Source organism: Danio rerio, chromosome 3, assembly GCF_052040795.2.
Source record: "Danio rerio strain M-AB ecotype USA chromosome 3, GRCz13ab, whole genome shotgun sequence".
NCBI classification, from domain to species: domain Eukaryota; kingdom Metazoa; phylum Chordata; class Actinopteri; order Cypriniformes; family Danionidae; genus Danio; species Danio rerio.
Genome location: NC_141023.1, coordinates 19,255,948 through 19,277,234, shown reverse-complemented (window position 1 = coordinate 19,277,234; position 21,287 = coordinate 19,255,948). Strand labels below are relative to the sequence as shown.

The window sequence follows — 21,287 nt, the reverse complement described above, 5'->3', positions numbered from 1 at the left end:
TTTTAGAATCCTTAAGAACAAGCTACTCTGGGGGCACCATGGTAGAGTAATAGTAGCACATATTGATACCACTTCAATATTTGACACAGCAGCAAATTCAAATGGCATTATGTACCAAAGTTCAGTGGGGCTTCAGAATTTTCACTGCAATCACCTTTAAAAATGACTAAAAACTAGGATTGTTTTGATTTATTCCTTGTTTTTTTTATTTTGTTTAAATTAAGTTATTTATTTTGACATCGTTATTTATCTGACATGCTCATCATCTGATGGTTACTATTGCTGTGGCCACTGAGATAGCTGCCTGTTTCTCTTCATTTTATATGTTTGGTGATTGTTTGTTCTGTTCTCATGTGTTGATGGATGAGATGTTAAGGGTGTGTGTATGTTCCACAGATAAGGAAGAAAAACAGCATTCATCCTTAGGCCTGATTATCTTTTATTCTTTTCCTGTTTATAATAAAAAAAAAAATAAATAAATAAATAAATAAATAAATAAATAAATAAATATTCACTGTAAAAATGCTGTGGCACACAATTTATTTTCGTGGGGACAACATGAAGAAATTATGCTAGCTTATTAGTTTTTACAAATTCAAGTGTATTGAACATAAAACAATTACATTTTCCTAAAAAAACTGTATGGATTGTGTTTGTACAACTTGTTTTAAATAAGTTGTTTAAACAAACAACAAACAATATTTTTGGTCTTGGTATAACCTAGATAGGAATAAGGAAGGCTCTCTTTTTTTGTGTGATTTCAAGACCTGCATGAATCATGATTTTTTTACTCTATTTTTTTATAATGAATATTTATTTTACAGGTTATAAAAAAGTTGCAATTGTTCAGATATGTACGGAATATGAGTGTTTTTTTATGATTAAACAAGAAATAAATAATAAATAAATAAACAAACAAATAAATAAATAAAATATATATTTTTTAAAAATCTTATCAAATAAATCATAAATGATTGGACAAAATATTTTTTAATAATTGGATATAAAGAATCAGAACCCTGAAGAATAAAAGCTTAATTTAATTGTAGGAATTTTGAAACTTTTTATTTGTACTTATTTGTAATTCAAAAAAACACTTCACAATAAGGTTTTATTAGTTAATGTTAGTTAACATATACCATAAACATAATAATGTAAAAAACATAACTTAATAAAGAACAATATGTATGGCATAATTGTTTGGGATATATTAATCCTGACTTAACCTTTACTAATGCATTATTAAAATCCAAAATTGTGCTCGTTAACATTAGTTATTACACTGTAAGTTAACAAGAACTAACAATGATGACTGTATTTTCATTAACTAACATTAACAAAGCTGAATAGAAACTTTAATAAACAATTTTTTCATTGTTTGGTCATGTTAGTAAATCCATTTACTAATTCATCAAGTATATTTGTATAGTGCTTTTCACAATAATTAGTTTCAAAGCAGCTTTACAACCAACAAAGCTACTTGCAAAGAGTTACATTGAAACTTGTGTATGATGTAGGAGGAGTGAATAAAATACAATGAAAAAATATAGAATAAAAGTCACAGTATCTTAAAACACCTACAGCTGATCCGTCACTCCATGTCCAACTGTCACTATTGCGGCGAGAGATTCCGATCCACAGCCAGTGCTGCTCATGTTCCTCCGCCTCCCTGTCCACACAGCCAATCAGAACGCAGAACTGTTAGGTGCTACTGTACCTTGAACAGGCAATTCACACATGATGCAAACACAACAAAAACAATATTCTAGGGAGTGTAAAAAAGGTCAATAAAAAAAAAAACAGACAGTGGTGTGAGATTTATATATTGCAAACACAGTGGATTTTAGACCTGCACCCTTCATCTCACACACGTACCCAAAGGCCTCGTGGAGGATCTGGAAGACGAAGGCCTCCTCCTCCGGTGTGCTGAAACTGGCCAGCTGAGCTCCGTGTTTCTGGCAAAACTTGTGTGCTTGAATCCACGTCAGCCTCTTTTCCAGTGCACCTGCATGAAAAACCTACAAACACACAACAACAGCTTTGTAGACCAACTTCAGAATTGGTTGATCTTTGAAATGAACATTGACCTTTACAGGGTATTAAACTGAAATCTACAGCAGAATGATAGGAAGAGGAATTTGGTGGAATTGAGATGATCTGTAAGATTTGTTGTTATCCTCACTATTTGTTAAACCATTAATTTGGCATTTTTTTATCACTTGTTTTCCTAAAACAGAATTAATTATGTCTAAACTGTATGTGTATATGTCTAACATCATGAAAATCTAAAGTTGTGCTAGATAATTAGTTCATGTACTGTGAATTACCATGAACTAACAATGAACAACATTATTTTCATTAACTGATGTTAACAAACATAACAAAAGTATAGTTTATTGTTTGTTCATGTTAAATACAATAACACATAACTACATGTTCTGTATTGTAAAGTGTTACCCTTTAACATGAATAATTAATCAGAAAGGTATAAACTGCTAATCTTATTCTAAAATAAATGGTTATTATTTTTTATAAATAATTCCAACAGAAGAAATACAAATAAAAAAAATCATAATCAGTACTGTTTTAAATAACACTTCTTTTGAAATGTGAGAATTTTGACAAATAATGGGGGAAAATTAAGTGAAAATGCTCACATAGCTACAGTGTGCTCACATAGCTACTCTTTAATCTACAAGTTAATCAAAAATACTTATTTCCCCAGATGCAGACATTTGCTGATGACTTCATTTTAGTAAAATAGCCATTTCTAACTGTATATTAAAGCCATAATTACAAATTTGACAAACCAGTACTTGGGTATTTAAAAAAAAAAACTGCTTCGTATTTAACATAACTGAATACATTTGCAGAGATGTGAGATAATTATTTATTTTATATTTTTTATTTTATATGATATTTCATAACAATTAAAATTTAATCACAAATTAAATGAGCATGTTCTTTATTTAAATTCAAAATGTGAATGCAGTGGGGAAATGCTGGGTTGCTTTAACCAATTCTTGGGTTAAATATGGACAAACTAAATCTTTGAGATAATTTTTTAACATGTATTTTAATACAAAATGAAACAACAACATGGGGTCATTTTAGAAAAAGTCAACAAACTTCAAGATAAATGTTTTCTTAAAATCTTTCAACTGTTATGATTTTGCCTATATAGTTCTTGTTTTAGTTACTTTGCTTCATGAAGGTGAAATGAGTTTGAAAATTACAAAATCTTTCTGTGAAATACATTTTAATGTCTTTAATTTCAGTGATGGTTGACGCGGTGGCTCAGTGCAGTTTCTGTGTGGAGTTTGCCTGTTCTCCCCATTTGCACGGGTTTCCTTCGGATGCTCCGGTTTACCCAACAGTCCAAAGACATGCACTATAGGTGAATTTGATCAACTAAATTGGCCTTATTGTGTTTGTGTGTGAATGAGTGTATATGGATGTTTCCCAGTACTGGATTGCATCTGGAAGTGCATCCGCTGTGTAAATAAAATATTATAAATATATAACTATATATAAATATAATTAAATAAATATGTAAACATATACTGTATAAATTGGCGGTTCATTCCGCAGTGGTGACCCCTGATGAATAAAGAGACTAACCTGAAGAAAAAAAAAACGAATTAATAATTTCAGTGAAGTTTTCAGTTTCAGTCAAATGAGGGTGACCCACACCCACCTTGTAGCAGTGCCTGAACGAGTTGCTGCTTTTCCACCCTGAAGGACATGATCCGGTCAGGGAGGGTGTAGGCACAGGCGCAGGAGGACTGGGAATGGAAGATGAGCCCTGATTCTGTTTGCAGATGTATTTGGAGCGAATGCTGGCACAGTCCTTCACCTCCCACAGGCCCATAGCCTGACCCGCCACCATCACCACACAGCCACCCTTTACCTGCGCTGCACATCACCATTAGCACATCACCGTTAGCATTTCTATCACATATCATTTAATTGATTACATATTACATCATTACAAGTGTATTTAAATTGATTTTCTAATGACTTAATCTGAAAAGTAACTTTGTTGCTCAATAAGCAATGTAATTGCTTTAATGAATGCTAAAAATCAATAGAAATTAAAACGTAATTCTTTAAATCCGAGTCAAACAGGATCTTTTAGATTTGTTTTAAAAAGCTTAGCTCTTAAATGTAAACAATACATATGTATTAAAACTTAAAATAATGATTGCTTTTTTAAAATGCATTTATACATTAAACATTTATATTTCATTGTTTCCTAAACATTTTTAGTAGTTGGACAAATAAAACCTTTACTTGAAATGTAATTAATATGCAAAAAATCTGAATAATATGAATTATAATGACTGTAAAATTACAATTATTTGTCTTTTCTGAATTGCATGTTATACTGTTATGAACTAATCTTTAAACATATTGTCACCTTGGAAGTATAAGGTTTTATCTGCATTCTGAATGATTTTGAGATATTTGACTTCAAAGTTTTTGCAGTCCATATGTCAAACAATTTGTGTGTAACAGTTCTCTTTTTATATACAGTAACATGACAGAGACCCTAAACGTACTCTACATGTAAATTATCAAAGTTCTCTTACATTTGCAGATAGAACCTTCTAGTTCTGAATAGCCATTTTCCACTTGAAATTATAAGGTTCTATCTGGCGGATCAATAATTAAAGCATTACTTTTCAAGAAATACAATCAAAAATATATAATTTGGTGTTGTAACAACATGTTGATGCTTGAGAAAGTTCAATTTTTGCTTTCTATAACATTTATTTCATGTTTTAGGATGAATATATTTTATTGTTTAAATGAATCATACAAGGCTGGGCTAAGTATTTTGTCCAGTGCAGATGTTCATTTTATCTAATTAATATGTAAATTTTTATTACATTTTATGCTTTATATGAATTATTGAATTATATTTATTGAATTATATGCCCATGAATTCAATTAAGTTTTTGTCCTTTAAGCCTTAATATCAAATTTAAAGACTTTAAAATAAAACAGACAATGAGCAAATGAATTTAATAAACACTGAAAAATGTTTCACTGACTATATATATACACACAAATAAAAATATTTCACATTTAATATATGACTTTTTAATAACAATGTACAATGTAAAATTAAACATTTCATCTTAATGTCAAAAAATGCTTCTTAATCATTACATTTACAAACATCTTTTCATTTTCAGGTTTCTTCTCAATTTTGTGTGGTGCAGCATTATTTAGTATATTTTGTGTGATTTTGTCTTTCTGGTTTTTCCTGCTGTCAATGGAGCACTCCGGCGAAATGACAAAGAAATCTGATCCTGATTGGTCCTTGTTCGTGCAATAAAAAAATGCTAATTGGCTCACAAAAAGAACCTTATAGAGCCAAGCTAGAATTCAGTTTTGTAAAAAAAACGTTTTTGTTTTCTTAAAATGCAAACAACTTATTAAAAAGCATCACATCATGTAAATAAGTAGTCATTTAATAAGAATATGTGAATAACTCAATTTTGACAAAAATGTCAGATAGAACCTTATAATTCTAAGGTGATGATATTCTAAGGTGATGTTTTTCTCAAGCATATGTGGTTGCCTTTATAGTGTTCTTTAGTTTATAAAAATTAACATTTTCACCAAATATAAATTATTATACTTCTCTGAATTGATTTATATACAACTGGTGCATTTATTTACAGTATTAAAGGCAAGTATATTACAAGTAATTTTATGTAAATTACCTAAAAATGAAAATAAGGAATGTACCCTCAAAACATAATTTTTTGCTGCTAGTTTAAACAACTTACTTAAAATAAGCGGAAACATCACAATTCTTGAGTTTTTTTGGGGAAAACAAAACATGCTCAGTTCACTTAAATTTGTAAAACACATTTAAGTTAACTTAATCGGTCTGTGTTGGGACAACATGAAGGAACTGTGCGGAACCCAGTATTTTGTACAGTGTCGTTTAATTACAGAAACTAGTTACTTTGTAACTAAGTACATCCAACATTTAATGAGATTCTGTCATAATGTGTGTTCTAAATACATAATGAAGTATTTTGTTACTCCCCAAACTTGGATATCTTGTCCTCAATATGACTGTGTGTTTGTACCTGGCTGGTCTCTGTTCCAGTTGGTGTATGTGAGCTCATCTCCGGTTATCCAGCCAAATGTGCCGGAGCTGTTTTCGTTATTAAGGCCAAGCCAAAACTGATCATCAGTTCGTCCAAACACCAGACTGCTCACAAACGCCTGCTCAAACCTGGATACACACACAGCATAGACTTCATTATTCCTTCATTTCAGGAACAACTGTTGAATCGTGATTATGTACACTGCATATTGTTATGCTGTCATTCAATACCTGTTATTAATTATGGCGAGAGTGGCATTGTTGCTAATGCACATTTCTTTTGCATCTTTAAAAGTTAGGGATTCCTCTCCAACTTTGAAACAGGAGGGACTGTGCCATTTCCATCCCTGCGGAAATTCAACAGAGCGAGTTGTAAAAAATGCTTCATTGTGTTTTATGGATAAATAGGTCACACCGGGTTTAAAGTGCTTTTGTCAGCTGCTAGTCAGAAGTTATAGAAGCTCATATTTCATGCAGTTTTGAAATCATACAGAAGAGTTGCCGGTCAATTGTGTATGTTGCAAAATCTGTGGAATCACTTTATTTTGATGGTCTCTTTAATGCATTTCATTGAATTTAAGTTACATTGCATCTACATGCCAACTAATTCTTATTAGATTACAAGTAGACTGTTAGGTTGGGGTTAGGGTTAGAGCAAGTTGACATGTACTTGCAAAGTTTTTTATAGTCAGTTAAATGTTTGCTGAAGGAGCAGTATCAGCAGATATTAAGCAGACAGTCTTCTAATACTTAAATGAGAATTAATTGGCATGTAGTTGCAATGCAAGTTTTAGTCAATAAAATGTGCAATAGGGACCATCAAATAAAGCATTACTAAATAAGTGTATTGTTCTGTCTTACACAGGACATGACAATTCATATACAGCTGAAGTGGCATATGATGCAGTACTTTACAAGACGAATAGTTGAAACATTGTTAACATTGTTTAAACTAAGATTTTTTGCATTCACTCTCAGACATAAAGGTATGAGATCACAAAACTTTTTTTTTAGTCACAAAATACATTGAATGAGTCAAAATGATTACACAGCAGATGCCCTTCCAGCCACAACCCAGTACTAGGAAACACCCATACACTTTCAAATTCACACACCCACACTCATACACTACGGCCAATTTAGTTAATCCAACTGACTTACAGTGCATGTCTTTGGACTGTAGGGGAAACGAGCACTGGGAGGAAACCCATGCAAACATAAGAAGTACATGCAAACTCTATACAGAAACGGCAACAAAACATTTGAATATTAAGAAAAGATGATGTTCCATGAATATATTTAGCGAATTTCCCACTGTAAATATGTTAAAACTCAATTTTTTTTTTAATAATGCATTGCTAAGTACTTAATTAGGACAACCTTTTCTATTAATGTTATTGTTTTGAACCTCCAGATTTTCAGATAGCTTCAGTTATCTGTGGTTCAGATATCCACACATCAATGCAATATTCAGCTTACATGTGATGTATAATATCTATTTTAAAATATAAAAAAGCTTTTTGAGGTCATAGGGTCACATAAACAAACCAAAAATAGTTAAAAAATGTACCTCTTGAAACTCTGAGGTAAAAATATAGACATTTTAGGTACAAACGTGTGATGTCTAGTCGCATTTTAATGCTTAATTAATGAATAAATAGTAAAATAGCTTATAGAGAGTTCATAGAGTGATTATGACTGCACTTAAAAATAAGACCAAAAAAAAAAAAACTGAAGTTATTACTTATTTTTTTTACTATTATGTATTTTCCATTGCGTTATGGGGTCACATCCACCTTCAACCAGAAGTTGCAGAAGCTCATATTTCATGCAGTTCTCACACTTCACTTCAGTTCTGAGGTCTGAAGAAACTGTCTGATGAGTTTTTTTTTTCCTGCATTCATACTCGTAAAGTATGTCACTGCAGCTCTTCTTCCTAAGACGAATAGTTAGAACTTTTCAAAATGCACCTGGAGACTTTTTTCCCAGTCATATATTTTGTCATGAGGACTTTCTTAAAAATGCAGTGTAAAAAACTCATCTCATTCTCATGAACCCAATATGATTAGGAAAAATCATTCAAATATTAGGAAAATATGATGTCCATCAATATATTTTGTAAACTTCCAATTGTTAATATGTCCAACTCATCTTTAAACTTATCTTGTCTTGATCTGATCACAGCCCTGATGTCCAACAGCATAAACCAGTCAGTACTAGCAAGGAATTCTGTGTTAGGCTGGTTCTGTAAGGAGGTGAATCTGACCTATGGCAAAATGCATTCACTAAAAAAATAGCAGGACAAAACATGCAGAATCACACACATAGTATGCACACACTGCCGTTTTAAGGAATGCACCTAAATTACACGTCAGCACTTGGCCAGAGTCGGTAACTTGACCTGTCTGCCGGCTGTCTGCCGGCTGTCTGCTCTGCTGTGGTGTGCTGTTCCAGACACATGCACTTCCTCACTGTCTCACATTTAGCAGATCATCACAAAAATGAACATTACATTCTAATAACAATAGATTTTCATCCGCATAAAGTGTCTGTTAATGTCTTATGAAATGACTGTACATTGTCAACTTTTTAAATTTGTCGAAGAAAGACCGACATGAGAAAAGAAGGCAAGAGATTATTATTGTTAAAAAAAAAAAAATAAAAATAATAATAATAATAATAATAATAAGTAATTATAACAATAATAATAATAATAGGGGCATCACGGTGGCGCAGTGGGTAGCACAATCATCGCCTCACAGCAAGAAGGTCACTAGTTCGAGCCTCGGCTGGGTCAGATGGCATTCCTGTTTGGAGTTTGCATATTCTCCCCGTGTTTGCATGGGTTTCCTCCAGGTGCTCCGGTTTCCCCCCCAAGACCAAAGACATGCGGTACAGGTGAATTGGGTAAGCTAAATTGTCTGTATGTGTGTGTGAATAAGTGTATGGACGTTTCTCAGTGATGGGTTGCAGCTGGAAGGGCATCCGCTGCGTAAAACATTGCTGGTTAAGTTGGCGGTTCATTCCGCTGTGGCGATCTCAGATTAATAAAGCGATTACACCGAAAATAAATTAATGAATGAATGCATAATAATAATAATAAATCTGACCATTCATCATCAACTGCTTATGAATAATAAATGCAAACATTGTTGCAAAAATGTGGGTGATTTTTAAACTGTATTTTCTTGTTTTCTGCAAAGATGCATTCATTTTTTTAAGAAAATAAAGTGACCCTGGAGCACAAAAATGTCTTATGTTGCACAGGAATATTTTTTGGGGAAAAAAAAAAAAACATTGCATGGGTCAAAATTATTGCTGATGATTCATGCTCAAAAAAATGTAAAATTAAGTAAAGATCATCTTCCATAAAGACATTTAGTAAATGACCTATACTATAAATATTTAAAAAGTAATATGCATTGCTAAGATCTTAATTTAGACAACTTTAAACACAACTTTCTCAATGTTTCGATTTTTGGGGTTTTTAAACAGTTGTTTCTCAGCCAAACGTTGTCCTATCCAAACAAACCATACATCAAGGGAAATTGATATGGTGTGCAAACTGTTCATCAATTTCCAAACATGTACACTTATGACTGGTTTTGTGATGCAGGGTCACATATTGTGAATATAAACAGTTACACATACAAATTCAAATTGGACTTCTTCACTATTTGTGCTACAAGTATGAATTACTCATTGCTTACTTATTTTGCAAATAATAGCAACCGCCCAGCATTACAGCGTAGCAACATACAACCCAAAAAGCAACAGTACACTCTGATCTTACACTCATAAGAACCATTTGGGGAAAGAGCATAAGTAAATTTAGTCAAACAGTCTGATTTAAAGCTTTAGGGTGTCCACGTGTAGCTTCTGCACTCTGACCTGTGTTTTGGCATTCAGGGTCACAGCTCGTCTTTAACAGATGTCTATTACCAGGGTCACAGCACGGTAACTGCACTATATTGATTCATATTGACAGACGTGAATGACAAAGGTGTAAGTGATAAAGCTTAAATTATAAGTACAGTGAATGAGATGTGAATTTAAGGAAGTATTTAACTTAATATTACCTTAAAGGCTCCCACTGTACATTTTTTTCTTTTATTATTGGTAATTTCAGTAATTAAAATAAATAAATTTTGAGCCTGTCCCTATGTTCTGGTCTACTCTGTTCATTCATTTAGTTTTCTTTTTGGCTTAGTTCCTTTATTAATCTGTGGTCGCCACAGCGGAATGAACTGCCAACTTATCCAGCATTTGTTTTACGCAGCGGATGCTTTTCCAGCTGCAACCAATCACTAGGAAAAACCCATACATTCTTATTCAAACACATACACTACAGACAATTTAGCTTACCCAATTTACCTACCTACCACATGTCTTGTGGGGGAAACCAGAGCACCCAGAGAAAATCCATGCGAACGCAGGGAGAACATGCAAACTCCACACAGAAATGCCAACTGACTCAGACGAGGCTTGAACCAGTGACCTTCTTGCTGTGAGGCGAGAGTGCTGCCCACTGCGCCACCTAACTCTGTTCCATCATTTATAAAAAGTAATATAACAATATTTGAAGCACTGATAGAAAAAGCATGTGACTTGCTTCAAGAGATGTCACTCCCTCTGGCTTCCACACAATTCCTTCATGCTGTCACGTTGGAGGATTGCGTTTTTTACTAACGTGTGACTACTCTGTTAATAAGCTACCAGTTATATTGTCCAATTTTTATCAACAAGCTCTTAAAGCGTGGAAGTTCTGTTACATGCACAATTTCTCGCCCCATAAAGTAATTTTGTGGAATAATTCTCATATTACTGTTAACCGGAAATCTCTCTACCCGCAAAATTTGACAGGTAAAGATATTTTTTTGCTTATCTGATATTTTGGACCAATCAGAAAATTTACTTTCTTACAAAAATTTTATGGAAAGATGGATATTCCCTATTAAATTTAAAGAATATAACTTTGTAACAAAAGTCATTCCCTCTGGTTTACTAATGCTAATGAGAAGTCATATGTCTTCATATAGTACTAGTAGAAATGATTTTGCACTTTACTTAAATGGGGTAGACTTTTGTAGTAAAAATGTACACACAAAGTTATTAGATTAATATTTTTTAAAAACAGAGCCTTAAAACCTAGATGAAAATTCTTTTGGAATGTTTAGTTTGAAGATATTGTGTGGAAAAAGGCTTGGTTGCATCCTTTTTGTTTTTGCATAGGTAATAAATACAGGGAACTACACTAAAATTTTTTACACATCATATGTTAGCAATTACACATCAACTAAATTATTGCAGATGGACGGATTCATCTTTTTTATGAATGTGAACATTCAAAAAAAATTTGGGAAGATCTATCATTGTATGTCCAAAAAAAAAAAAAAAAAAAAAAGGTTTTAGTTGTAATTTGACCAACAAAGATGTTATTTTTTTATTTTGTTTCAAACTATTTATCCATAGAATTTATATTGAATCTATTGATTTTGCTTGGTAAATTTCATGTTCATAAATGCAGATTAAATAACACTAAACCTTGTTTAAAGGTAGCTATTAGATTTTCAATTGTATATAGAATCACTCCAATATATATAGCTAAATTTTTAAAATACAATAATAGTGGCAAAGGAGCTGAAGTTAATTGACTAGTAATCATGCTGTCAATTGGTTAGGTTAAAATAATATCATTATAAAGATCTCTATATTGAATTGTTTTTTTTTTTTTATTAAATTAATGTAATTTACTTTTAAGTTTATTTTATGTTATTAGTTACATTTGTATTTTTTGGATGTCATGTTTAAATTGTATATTTGCTGTTGTTTAAAAAAATAAAAAATAAATCCTTCATGCTGTTACAACAGATCAATTATACTCAAATTTATTTTTTTGTTTTTGCTCGTTAAACTGCTCATTTAAAATGATTTGAAACAACACAACACAACTCTTGAGATTTCATTGGGACAACTTAATGTTTTATGTTCAATCTACATAAATTTGTTAAAAGTGTTAAATTAACTTAATAAATTTGTGTTGAGACAACATGAAGGAGTTGTGTGGAACCCTGCATTGTTTACAGTGTAAGTTAACTTAAATGTTTTTTACAAATCTAAGAGGATTGAACATAAAACAATTAAGTTGTCCCAAAAAACCCTTAATAAATGTGTTGTTTCAACTCATTTTTAATGAGCAGTTTTAAATAAGCAGCAAAAGTCAATTTTTGTGTACAAAATATTTATGATTCACAGTAGATTATTCCCCAGACAAGGGTTGCATCTGGAAGGGCATCCGCTGCGTAAAACATATGCTGTATATGTTGACGGTTCATTCTGCTGTGGCGACCCTAGATTAATAAAGGGACTAAGCCGAAAAGAAAATTAATTTGGACCAAATGAAACATGACTGAAATTTAAATACAGCCATTCAGAAGCACAGAATAGTGCACTTACTGCACTCCAATGAAATGATTTACTTGCACTAAGTCACAGTTCTGAAGTTCAATTTAAAACGGTTTATTTTATTTTTTATTTAGTTTTTTTTATAAGATCTGAAGTGAACTATCTGCTGCTGCTTTCTGTAGTATGCCAATAAATGGCATGTAAAATAGCATTCAAACTCACATTTTTAGCATTATTGGTTGGAACAACATCTATCGCATGTCGTTGCATTTTTAGAACATAAATTAAATCAGCCTTTACGCTCAATAGTCAGGCACACTTCTGTTGGTGTTGTCAATCTGCCAACCTGCGCTTGTGTGTGTTTTGAATCAGTAGTGCAATACCTACTTCAACCACTGGGTGTCAAATTACATACTGCATCTTTAATAATGGATTGAGTTTACTGAAGACTACTCATTTGTTGTATATCATTTCAGTGTAAGCAAAAGGAACAGAAAATGCTTGAATGAAATGTACCCACAATTCCTTAATGTATAAAAAACACAGTATCATTTAAATTTAAGAAAAAATTTCAGCCAACGTATGCACATTTTGCATTTGTTAGTATAACTCGGCCCGTGACCTCACATTTTTGTCCTCGCTAGCAGTTCTGAGTTATGAGTACTAGCATATGTGAGTCAGACTTCTCTGTTTACTGTACGCTTGTGTCAGGTCGGGCTCTGCTGACCACATCTGGTGTTTTAACAGCATGACACAGCAGCGGCTCTGAATGGACTCTTTATGCACAGAGAAAGAGAGCGACAGAAAGTACGGAGGAGAAGAAATGCAGCTAAACAGAAGTAACAAACACAAGACAGCAGGGGCTGCACAGAACAAAACAAGAAGGCATAATTAGAGGATTGAAATGAATTAAAAGACAGGGAAGACTGAGAGGCGGAAGGAAAAAAAAAAAAGGCAACCAAAGTGAAAGCCTGGAATGATTTACCCGTTTGCAGCCGTGGTCTTGTATCCGGTCGTCAGCTTTCTGGGCCGGTTTCTTACAGATGGAGGGCAGAGAGTAATTACATGGGCTATCGTTCCAGCGGCCCTCCTACAAACACACATACACACACTGTATAATGAGGGGTTATCGCTATGAAGCTGCTATAAATTTAGCCTTTTAGGTTGCACTGTCTTAATTACGAGTATAAAATAAAAAGGATTCATATCCATTAGCATCAGTCTGACAGAAATGAGGTATGCTGCAAAACATCCTATGAGTGAATTCCCACAGAAATCTCCAGAGAAGAACCAAAATAATACTTTTGATTTCATTTAGGTTTTTTTCTGCATTAGTTGCTTTACAGTTAAGCTCATTCTGAAACGTTTGAGGTGGATTTTATAGTATTTCATGTTCATGGAAAAAAGTCACTGACACTAAATCAAGGCTGCTTTCAATTTCTTAAAAAACTGTAATTAAGTGAAATATCACCACTATTTAAAATAACTGTTTTATGTTTTGGAGTTTAAAAGGTAGTTTACTCGGGTCTTGACAACATTTTGCATCATTCCTTCAGTGTTACATGAGTCATTATAAATTATTCTAATATGAAAAAATCATGGACCCTGGACCACAAAATTATGGTCATTAGGGTTAAGTTCTTTTTTTGTTGTTGTTGAGATTTTAACAGATTTGTGTGTGTTGAGCATCCGTTAAGAAAATGTTAGCACCAGCCAGCTTTAATTGTGGGGAAAACTGGATAATTTTGAGCTTTTGTCAGCTACTTTTAGCTTCCGGGGTTAAAATGATTTTTGGGCTGGGATCAAAATCGGTGACGAAGTGCAAAACTGCAAGTGAAGTGATGACGCGCCGGTTTCTCATTTTTATTCATAGCGGAGTTTTCTTATCCTTTGAGAAGAGCCGGCTTCTTAATTATTCATGACTGTGCATGCTTTACGAAGGCAAAACAGACCTGCCAGTGCCAAGATGTGAGACCCTATGTTGATGACTGGGTGAGACCGCATCCACGGACCCACGCACACAGTATTTATCTGGTCATGAAAGGTTGTATGTGTTTGTATCCATGATACACGGATCATGTTTGATGCATGTTTTTTTCCTGCAATTCTGTTAGGGCCGATACAGAAAAGTTGTATGTGTGCAGCAAGCATTTTTGTCGGGAGAGCAGTGCGAGAATTGGAGAATGGCGGACTTTTGTCTTTTATCAGTTCATTCACATTTAGACACATCGCCGTGCTGCTGTGTTCGCCTAAATCCTCCAGATTACCAGCAGGGCTAATGGTTGAAATAGATTAGAGACCAGCTGCATTGAGTCTGCATTCAGACCCGGGGATTGAGGGAGAAGTCCTCATTTATAGTGTTTATATGAACACGATTATCTTTATAATGATATAAATTGTGGTTATGTGTATATGAAATAATGAATAACAAATGTTGCAGGGTATTAAATTACTGTTTATTTCTTTGCGTTTTAACTTTATAATCTATAAAATCATGCGTGTCCTCATGGTTTGTGTCCCATTTTGTGAGCCGACTGACAACATTTGTTTGCTCCCCTCCTTCTCCACTGCTTTGCGGGCCACACCCACTCCTGCCTCTGGTCACTGAGCTTCACGCCCACTATGATGCTTTTTTTTCTGTGGTAGACTTAAGCCGAAAGTGGGCCCTTTAAATAATTTTTATAATATTTAATATATTAATAACATTAATAAATAATAATAAGTAAGCTTTACATTGAGGTTTGGTCTGTTATTGTAATATTTCATCTATTTAAATTATATTACATTACTTTACATTACATTACATTACATTACATTACATTACATTACATTACATAACAATATATTATATTATATTATATTATATTATATTATATTATATTATATTATATTATATTATATTATATTATATTATATTATATTATATTATGTTATTTCATGCCATGTATTTATGACCCAGGACAACAAAACCAGTCTGGAAAAAATAAATAAGAATAAATAAGGACAATATTTAAAGATACTAATGTAATGTAATGTGTAATTATATAGTGCATTTATTGTGTAAGGCCATACACCAAAAGCGCTTCACAATCATGATACACCACTACCAGTGTGCAGCATCCACTTGGATGATACAACGGCAGCCACAGGACAACAGTCAGTGATAGAGACAATCTGGTGGATGGGGACGATTGGCAGGCCATGATGGTTAATGGCCGATGGAGGGAATTTGGCCAGGACACCGGGGTTACACCTCTACTCTTTACTCTTTTGATTTTTAATGACCACAGAGAGTCAGGACCTCGGTTCAACATCTCATCCGAAAGACGGCGCCCACTGACAGAATAGTGTCCCCTTCACTTTACTGGGGCGTTAGGACTCACACCGACCGCAAGTTGAGCGCCCCCTACTGGCCTATCTAACACCACTTCCAACAGCAACCTAGTTTTCCCATGTGGTCTCCCATCCAGCTACTTACCAGCCTCAGCCCTGCTTAGCTTCAAGAAATCAGTCTTCGGCTGCAGGGTGATATGGTTGTGGCTACTATTATAGTTGTATAGTATTATAATATTACAATATTCTAAGTAATATACTGTTATAATATTATATAGTATATACTATACTGCTATTTGAATATGCAAGTGCGAAATATTGAGAAAATCACCTCTAAAGTTGTACAAATGAAATGGTTAGCAATGAATATTACTGGTAAAAAATAACATGAATAGATCTTCACTAAATATTCTAAATATTCTTGACTCATACCGTGCATTTTTGGCTATATTGTGCCACAAATACAACTAATTTTGTATATGACTATAAGAATATTAGTGGTTAAGGGTCACATTTAAAAATACTCACAGGGCCCCAGATGGTGACACAGTCCTCATTAACCTCTCGAAAATTGTTGGGTTCAAACGGGTGCCAGTAAGTGAAGATGACTGGAGTGCGATCCGTCCATTCAAAGTTCATCTGCATTGCTGTATCATGAAGACCAATCCACAACTCTTCTATATCTAAGACACACAGAGACAAAGAGAGGCTGAACATTGTGCACAATTAAACCAATTACAGTTGTTAAAATTATGAGCCCTCCTGTAATTTTTTTTTCTTTTTTTAAATATTTCCGAAATGATGTTTAACAGAGGAAATTTCAGTGTGTCTGATAATATTTTTTCTTCTGGAGAAAGTCTTGTTTGTTTTATTTTGGCTACAATAAAAGCAGCTTTTCAAGGTCAAGGTCAATATTATTAGCCCCCTTAAGCAATGATTGTCTACTGAACAAACTATTGTTGTACAATGACTTCTCTACTTACTAACTTGTCTAATTAACTTAATTTATCTAGTTAAGCTTTTAAATTGTGCTCACTTTAAGCTGAATACTAGTGTCTTGAAAAATTACGAAAATATGCAAATCAACACACAGTGATTCAGCATATACATTTAATAATGGCATCATGGCAAAGATAAAAGAAATCAGTTATTAGAAATTAGTTAATATGTAAATAAATTATTATTTAGTTATTACGCTGTTGATTAAACATAAAAGCATAAAAAATATATATAAATCAATTTGGTAAAAAAAAAAGAAAATACCAGACCTTTATAATATAAACACCTTAATACTGAAAAAAGAGATTATATATTAAATTTCTTGCTTTCACTTAAAGACTCAAAATGGATAATTAAATGTCTGTGTTATCTGTATATTGGTCAATGTGAATGTGAATTGTGTATACCTTTCTTCATATGTTTCGTGATGTACTCGAGCTCTGGCAGGGTGTGTATGCTAACAAGATTAGCCTCCATCTTCTGACATGTTCTGTCAGCTGATCTCCAGTCCAGTTTGTCTGAGTTCAGCCAATAGCAGCCCGTCTGGAAGTTCTGCCAGCCCACGTCACACTGGTAATGGCCATCATCTGCCCACGAGTCTGTTTCACAAACAGAGACACACTCAGGAGATATTCAATTCAAAAGTAGTGACGAACGATCTTGATTTTTATGTCTGAAAATTCAGGCAATTTTGTAATCAGAAAAACTTTGATGATCTCTTTTTTCAATTTCTTTTTGAGGTTGTTGTTTTTCTAGTTAAATAAGGCTGTATCATTTCACTGTATGAAGGAAAAACAAGGATTGGACTTTTACAGTGCAAAAAAGTTTTTCTTCATGTTTTGTCTTGTTTTTAGTAACAATTTCTGCAAATTATTAAGCTGGATTTATACTTTGCCTGGCGCTGCATCTTCATTAATATCATTCAATATGTTTAAAATAATTGTTTTTATTATTTTTATAAATTATTTTTATGATTTAATGATTATAAAGATTTTTATAACCATTCAAGATTTCTTTTTTAAATCAAACTTTGATGCATCACTTGCTTTCGTTCATATCTCAGACAGTTTACTCTAAAAATAAACACAAACAAAACACAAGTTACTACAAATATATATTTTTTATTATGGCAAGAATAAAAGCAAATAAAAGTACATTTACTAAAAATTACAGATGTTTTTTAGATTTAGCCCGCTCCACAATCCACACATCTGGCTAGTTTCTGTCCTATGCTTACTGTATGCTAAAAAGGCAATAATGGTCTTACATTCCTGACCATTATCACCAATAAAGTCCAGAAAAACAGGGCATCAGTATACTGTAAAGCGATAGCTTCAAATATTTCTTTTCATTTATAAAAGAAATAATGTTCCTTAATTATAGTTTTGTAACTATTATATTGTTTTAAATCCAAAACTGTAACTATACATCAGTGTTAAGCCTATGAATGGTGGAAAAACATATATCTGTAATTGTGTACCTGGGTCTCCACTTTTGCCATGGACTCTATTGGCTTTAACAAATTCATCACTTAGATTTTTCCAAACCTTCAACACAAAAGATTTCCTCCTTTCCCACAGCTGTTGCAATTTCTAGCCAATAATTATTGATCATCAGGTTATCTCTATGATTAAAGATCATAAAGATGTCTGTACAGTCATACTGTTTCAGACTAAAATCTCTTTAAAGTGGTTCATACTCAACTCAAAATCTGTTGCGGCGCCCCGGACACTGTTTGCTTGAGTCTCAAAAAAAAAAAATCATGCGCTCCACAATTAAACCAATTATTATATGGGGATGATTAGGAGGTCATGATAGACAGAGGCCAGTGGGCAAATTAGGCCAGGATACCAGGGTAATGACCACATATATTACCATCAGCATATTGACAAATTGTCTTAAAAAAATTTCCACTAGCCAAAGTGGCAAGTGGTTAGCAGCTATTTAACCTGTCATTGCTGAAATCTACCCACATATGGGGGGTTGGTGGGTGTTAATGTCAAGCCCTGCTAGGAACTATAATCTTTTCATTTAGAAAACAAAGAAAGCATTTGTAATTTTATAGAAATTTTAAAAATGTTATTTTTCTGGTGTAATAGTCAAAGAACTTTGCTGCAGAAACATGGATGCAACAAGAGCAGTAATACTACACAGCTTCAGAATCTCTTGAAAGTCATCAGCTAAGTAACAAGAAACAGCATTGTGCACTATTATTAACACACTTTTGAGATTTTTAGATGCTAATGGTCTAATCTGATTCAATGATTTATGCTTAGCTAAGCTAAAAGTGCTCCCACCAGACCCAGAGATCGGCTGAAAACCACCCTAGGGAAATTTTAAAATGAGCCTATTTCCAATAAACTGGAGTGTTCAATTAAGGTGGCTCAGCAGAATTTAAATTTAAGATTATTTTGCACTTAAAACAAACATTCCATGTTGGCTGAATATACTAAAACTGAATGGCAGGGCCATACAAGGTTTACCTCTAAAATAATGTAAGCCATATTTAAGGATTTTAAGGATTGTATGCAGTGGTAACTCTACTCTGTATGTTTATATTGTATGTGCTCCACAAGCCATAAATGTGCACGCACACACGCTTGCACGCACGCACATACATACCTGTGGTGAAGGGGTCGAGTGTGGCGTTAGGTCGTTTCTTGCAAATGTAAGGCAGAGCCACTGAACAGTCTCTGTTGTGCCAGCGGCCCTGAGCATCAGTGCTGATCACACCACAGTTTTCTTCCTCGTCATAACTTGGCATTTCTATAACACAAGCACAACCCCAAGATAAAAATACATCCTTGCTAACATTGATGCAAATGAGCTCTTATATAATGAGTAAAATGCAAACTGCTAAAAACTGCCAAGCAAGCAGATAATTGTGAAAAGAAAAGAAAAGAAAAGAAAAGAGAAAATATTGTTAGAAGTTGTTCAGTATTATAAAATATACAAAAAATATACAGTCTCCTATACACAGTACAACTGGATACAGTCAACTGGTTTGTCACTTGGTCACTGGTAAGGACCAAAAAAAAAAAAAGACTGATGGAAAGATTTGACACATATTATACATATTGCTAACCACTGAGCCGACATGTTGCCTTGCCGGAACAAAAATGACATATTACTAGTGCACATCTTACATTACATTAAATAATAAAATAATAATAATTGCTAAATATAATTGTAATAAAACGACTCTTAAAAACCTTCTAGTATTGTTGTATGTTTGGTCCCTAATAAACATTTAATTTAATATCAACATTGAAATTAGCTGAGCTGCTTAATATTTTGGTGAAAACATTAATACATATTATAACACTTCATTTGGAAAAAAAGAGAAAGCATTTATAATTTTATAAATGTTTTATGAATGTCTCTTATCAATTCCATTTGAGCATAAATTATTTTGAAAAGAAAAATAGTGAAATTTTTTAATGGCAGTATAAATAAATAAATTAATTAATTAATAAATAAATAGTTTAGGTGGGCATAGTTTTTTTTAATCTCGATTAATCTCACTGTAATCTTGGAAGTAATGTAGATTAATTTAGATTAACATGGCTCATTTAAATCCTGCTGAAGGCATTTAGAATATGTGTGCTACCCAAATAATGACTAAAAGTAATTCTTTGAGAACGGGTTTCTCAAGCTTGGTGGCGCTTTAGACCAGGGGCTCATCTCCTGTTTCCAAAATGCATCACAAACTGCTTGAGAAACTGTTCTTGCGAAAGTTTTTTTCTTTCCATTTGGCATCCTTTAATAAATTCCATAACACTCTCACCAGTCATCACTCCTTATTTGTGTTTAATACCCCAGTTTGTCACGGGTGAATAAATGAAATGTTCATGAGTGACTGTAACCTGCTGAACTGCAGTTAAAGTCACCCAAAATTACAGAAAACTCTTACATTAAAACACTTCACTTAAACACCTTACTTATATTATTGTCTATTAAGGCAAATAACTAGATTACAGATGTCCATGTAAACGTAGTCTGTAGTGTTTTTGAAGTAAGTAAAAGATCCAGAAGGGCATCCTGCTGATTTGATTCAGTAGGGCATTTTTTTGTCAGACGGCTCACCGGTCAGATATACATCTGCGCTTAAATATCAAGGTGAAAGTCATCATAGCTTGCGTAGAATAGACCCAGCTCCCAACCCAACTTTGAGAATAGATAAACGGCAATTTTTTTTTTATCTTCCGATAAAAGTCTCGTGTTAACGCAGCACGTTAACGCCGATAACAGCCCACCACCAATAAACAAAAATAAAATAAATAAATAACTTAGGAAAAAAAAGGAATTATGAAGCTCTACAAGTGACTTGAAACTACCATAGCTATACAATTAAATGTATAGCTATGGTAGTTAAATTAAAGTCCATTAAAGTTTATAAAATTGCAAACATTTCCAAACA

The 21,287-nt window shown here is 33.2% G+C and overlaps 1 protein-coding gene across 1 annotated transcript in view; it reads right to left on the bottom strand.

The window, feature by feature from the left end:
- The window catches only part of mrc2 (mannose receptor, C-type 2), an 85,723-nt gene that overhangs the window by 24,003 nt on the left and 40,433 nt on the right, over nucleotides 1–21,287 (bottom strand). Inside the window, exons 6-14 of the mRNA XM_087244207.1 lie at nucleotides 19,490–19,633; nucleotides 17,275–17,466; nucleotides 16,397–16,551; nucleotides 13,521–13,625; nucleotides 6,362–6,477; nucleotides 6,111–6,259; nucleotides 3,698–3,915; nucleotides 1,876–2,018; nucleotides 1,582–1,669 (exon numbers count right to left, since the gene is read on the bottom strand). Coding sequence (XP_087100333.1) covers nucleotides 1,582–1,669; nucleotides 1,876–2,018; nucleotides 3,698–3,915; nucleotides 6,111–6,259; nucleotides 6,362–6,477; nucleotides 13,521–13,625; nucleotides 16,397–16,551; nucleotides 17,275–17,466; nucleotides 19,490–19,633 — 1,310 coding nt within the window. The remainder of the gene's footprint in view (nucleotides 1–1,581; nucleotides 1,670–1,875; nucleotides 2,019–3,697; nucleotides 3,916–6,110; nucleotides 6,260–6,361; nucleotides 6,478–13,520; nucleotides 13,626–16,396; nucleotides 16,552–17,274; nucleotides 17,467–19,489; nucleotides 19,634–21,287) is intronic.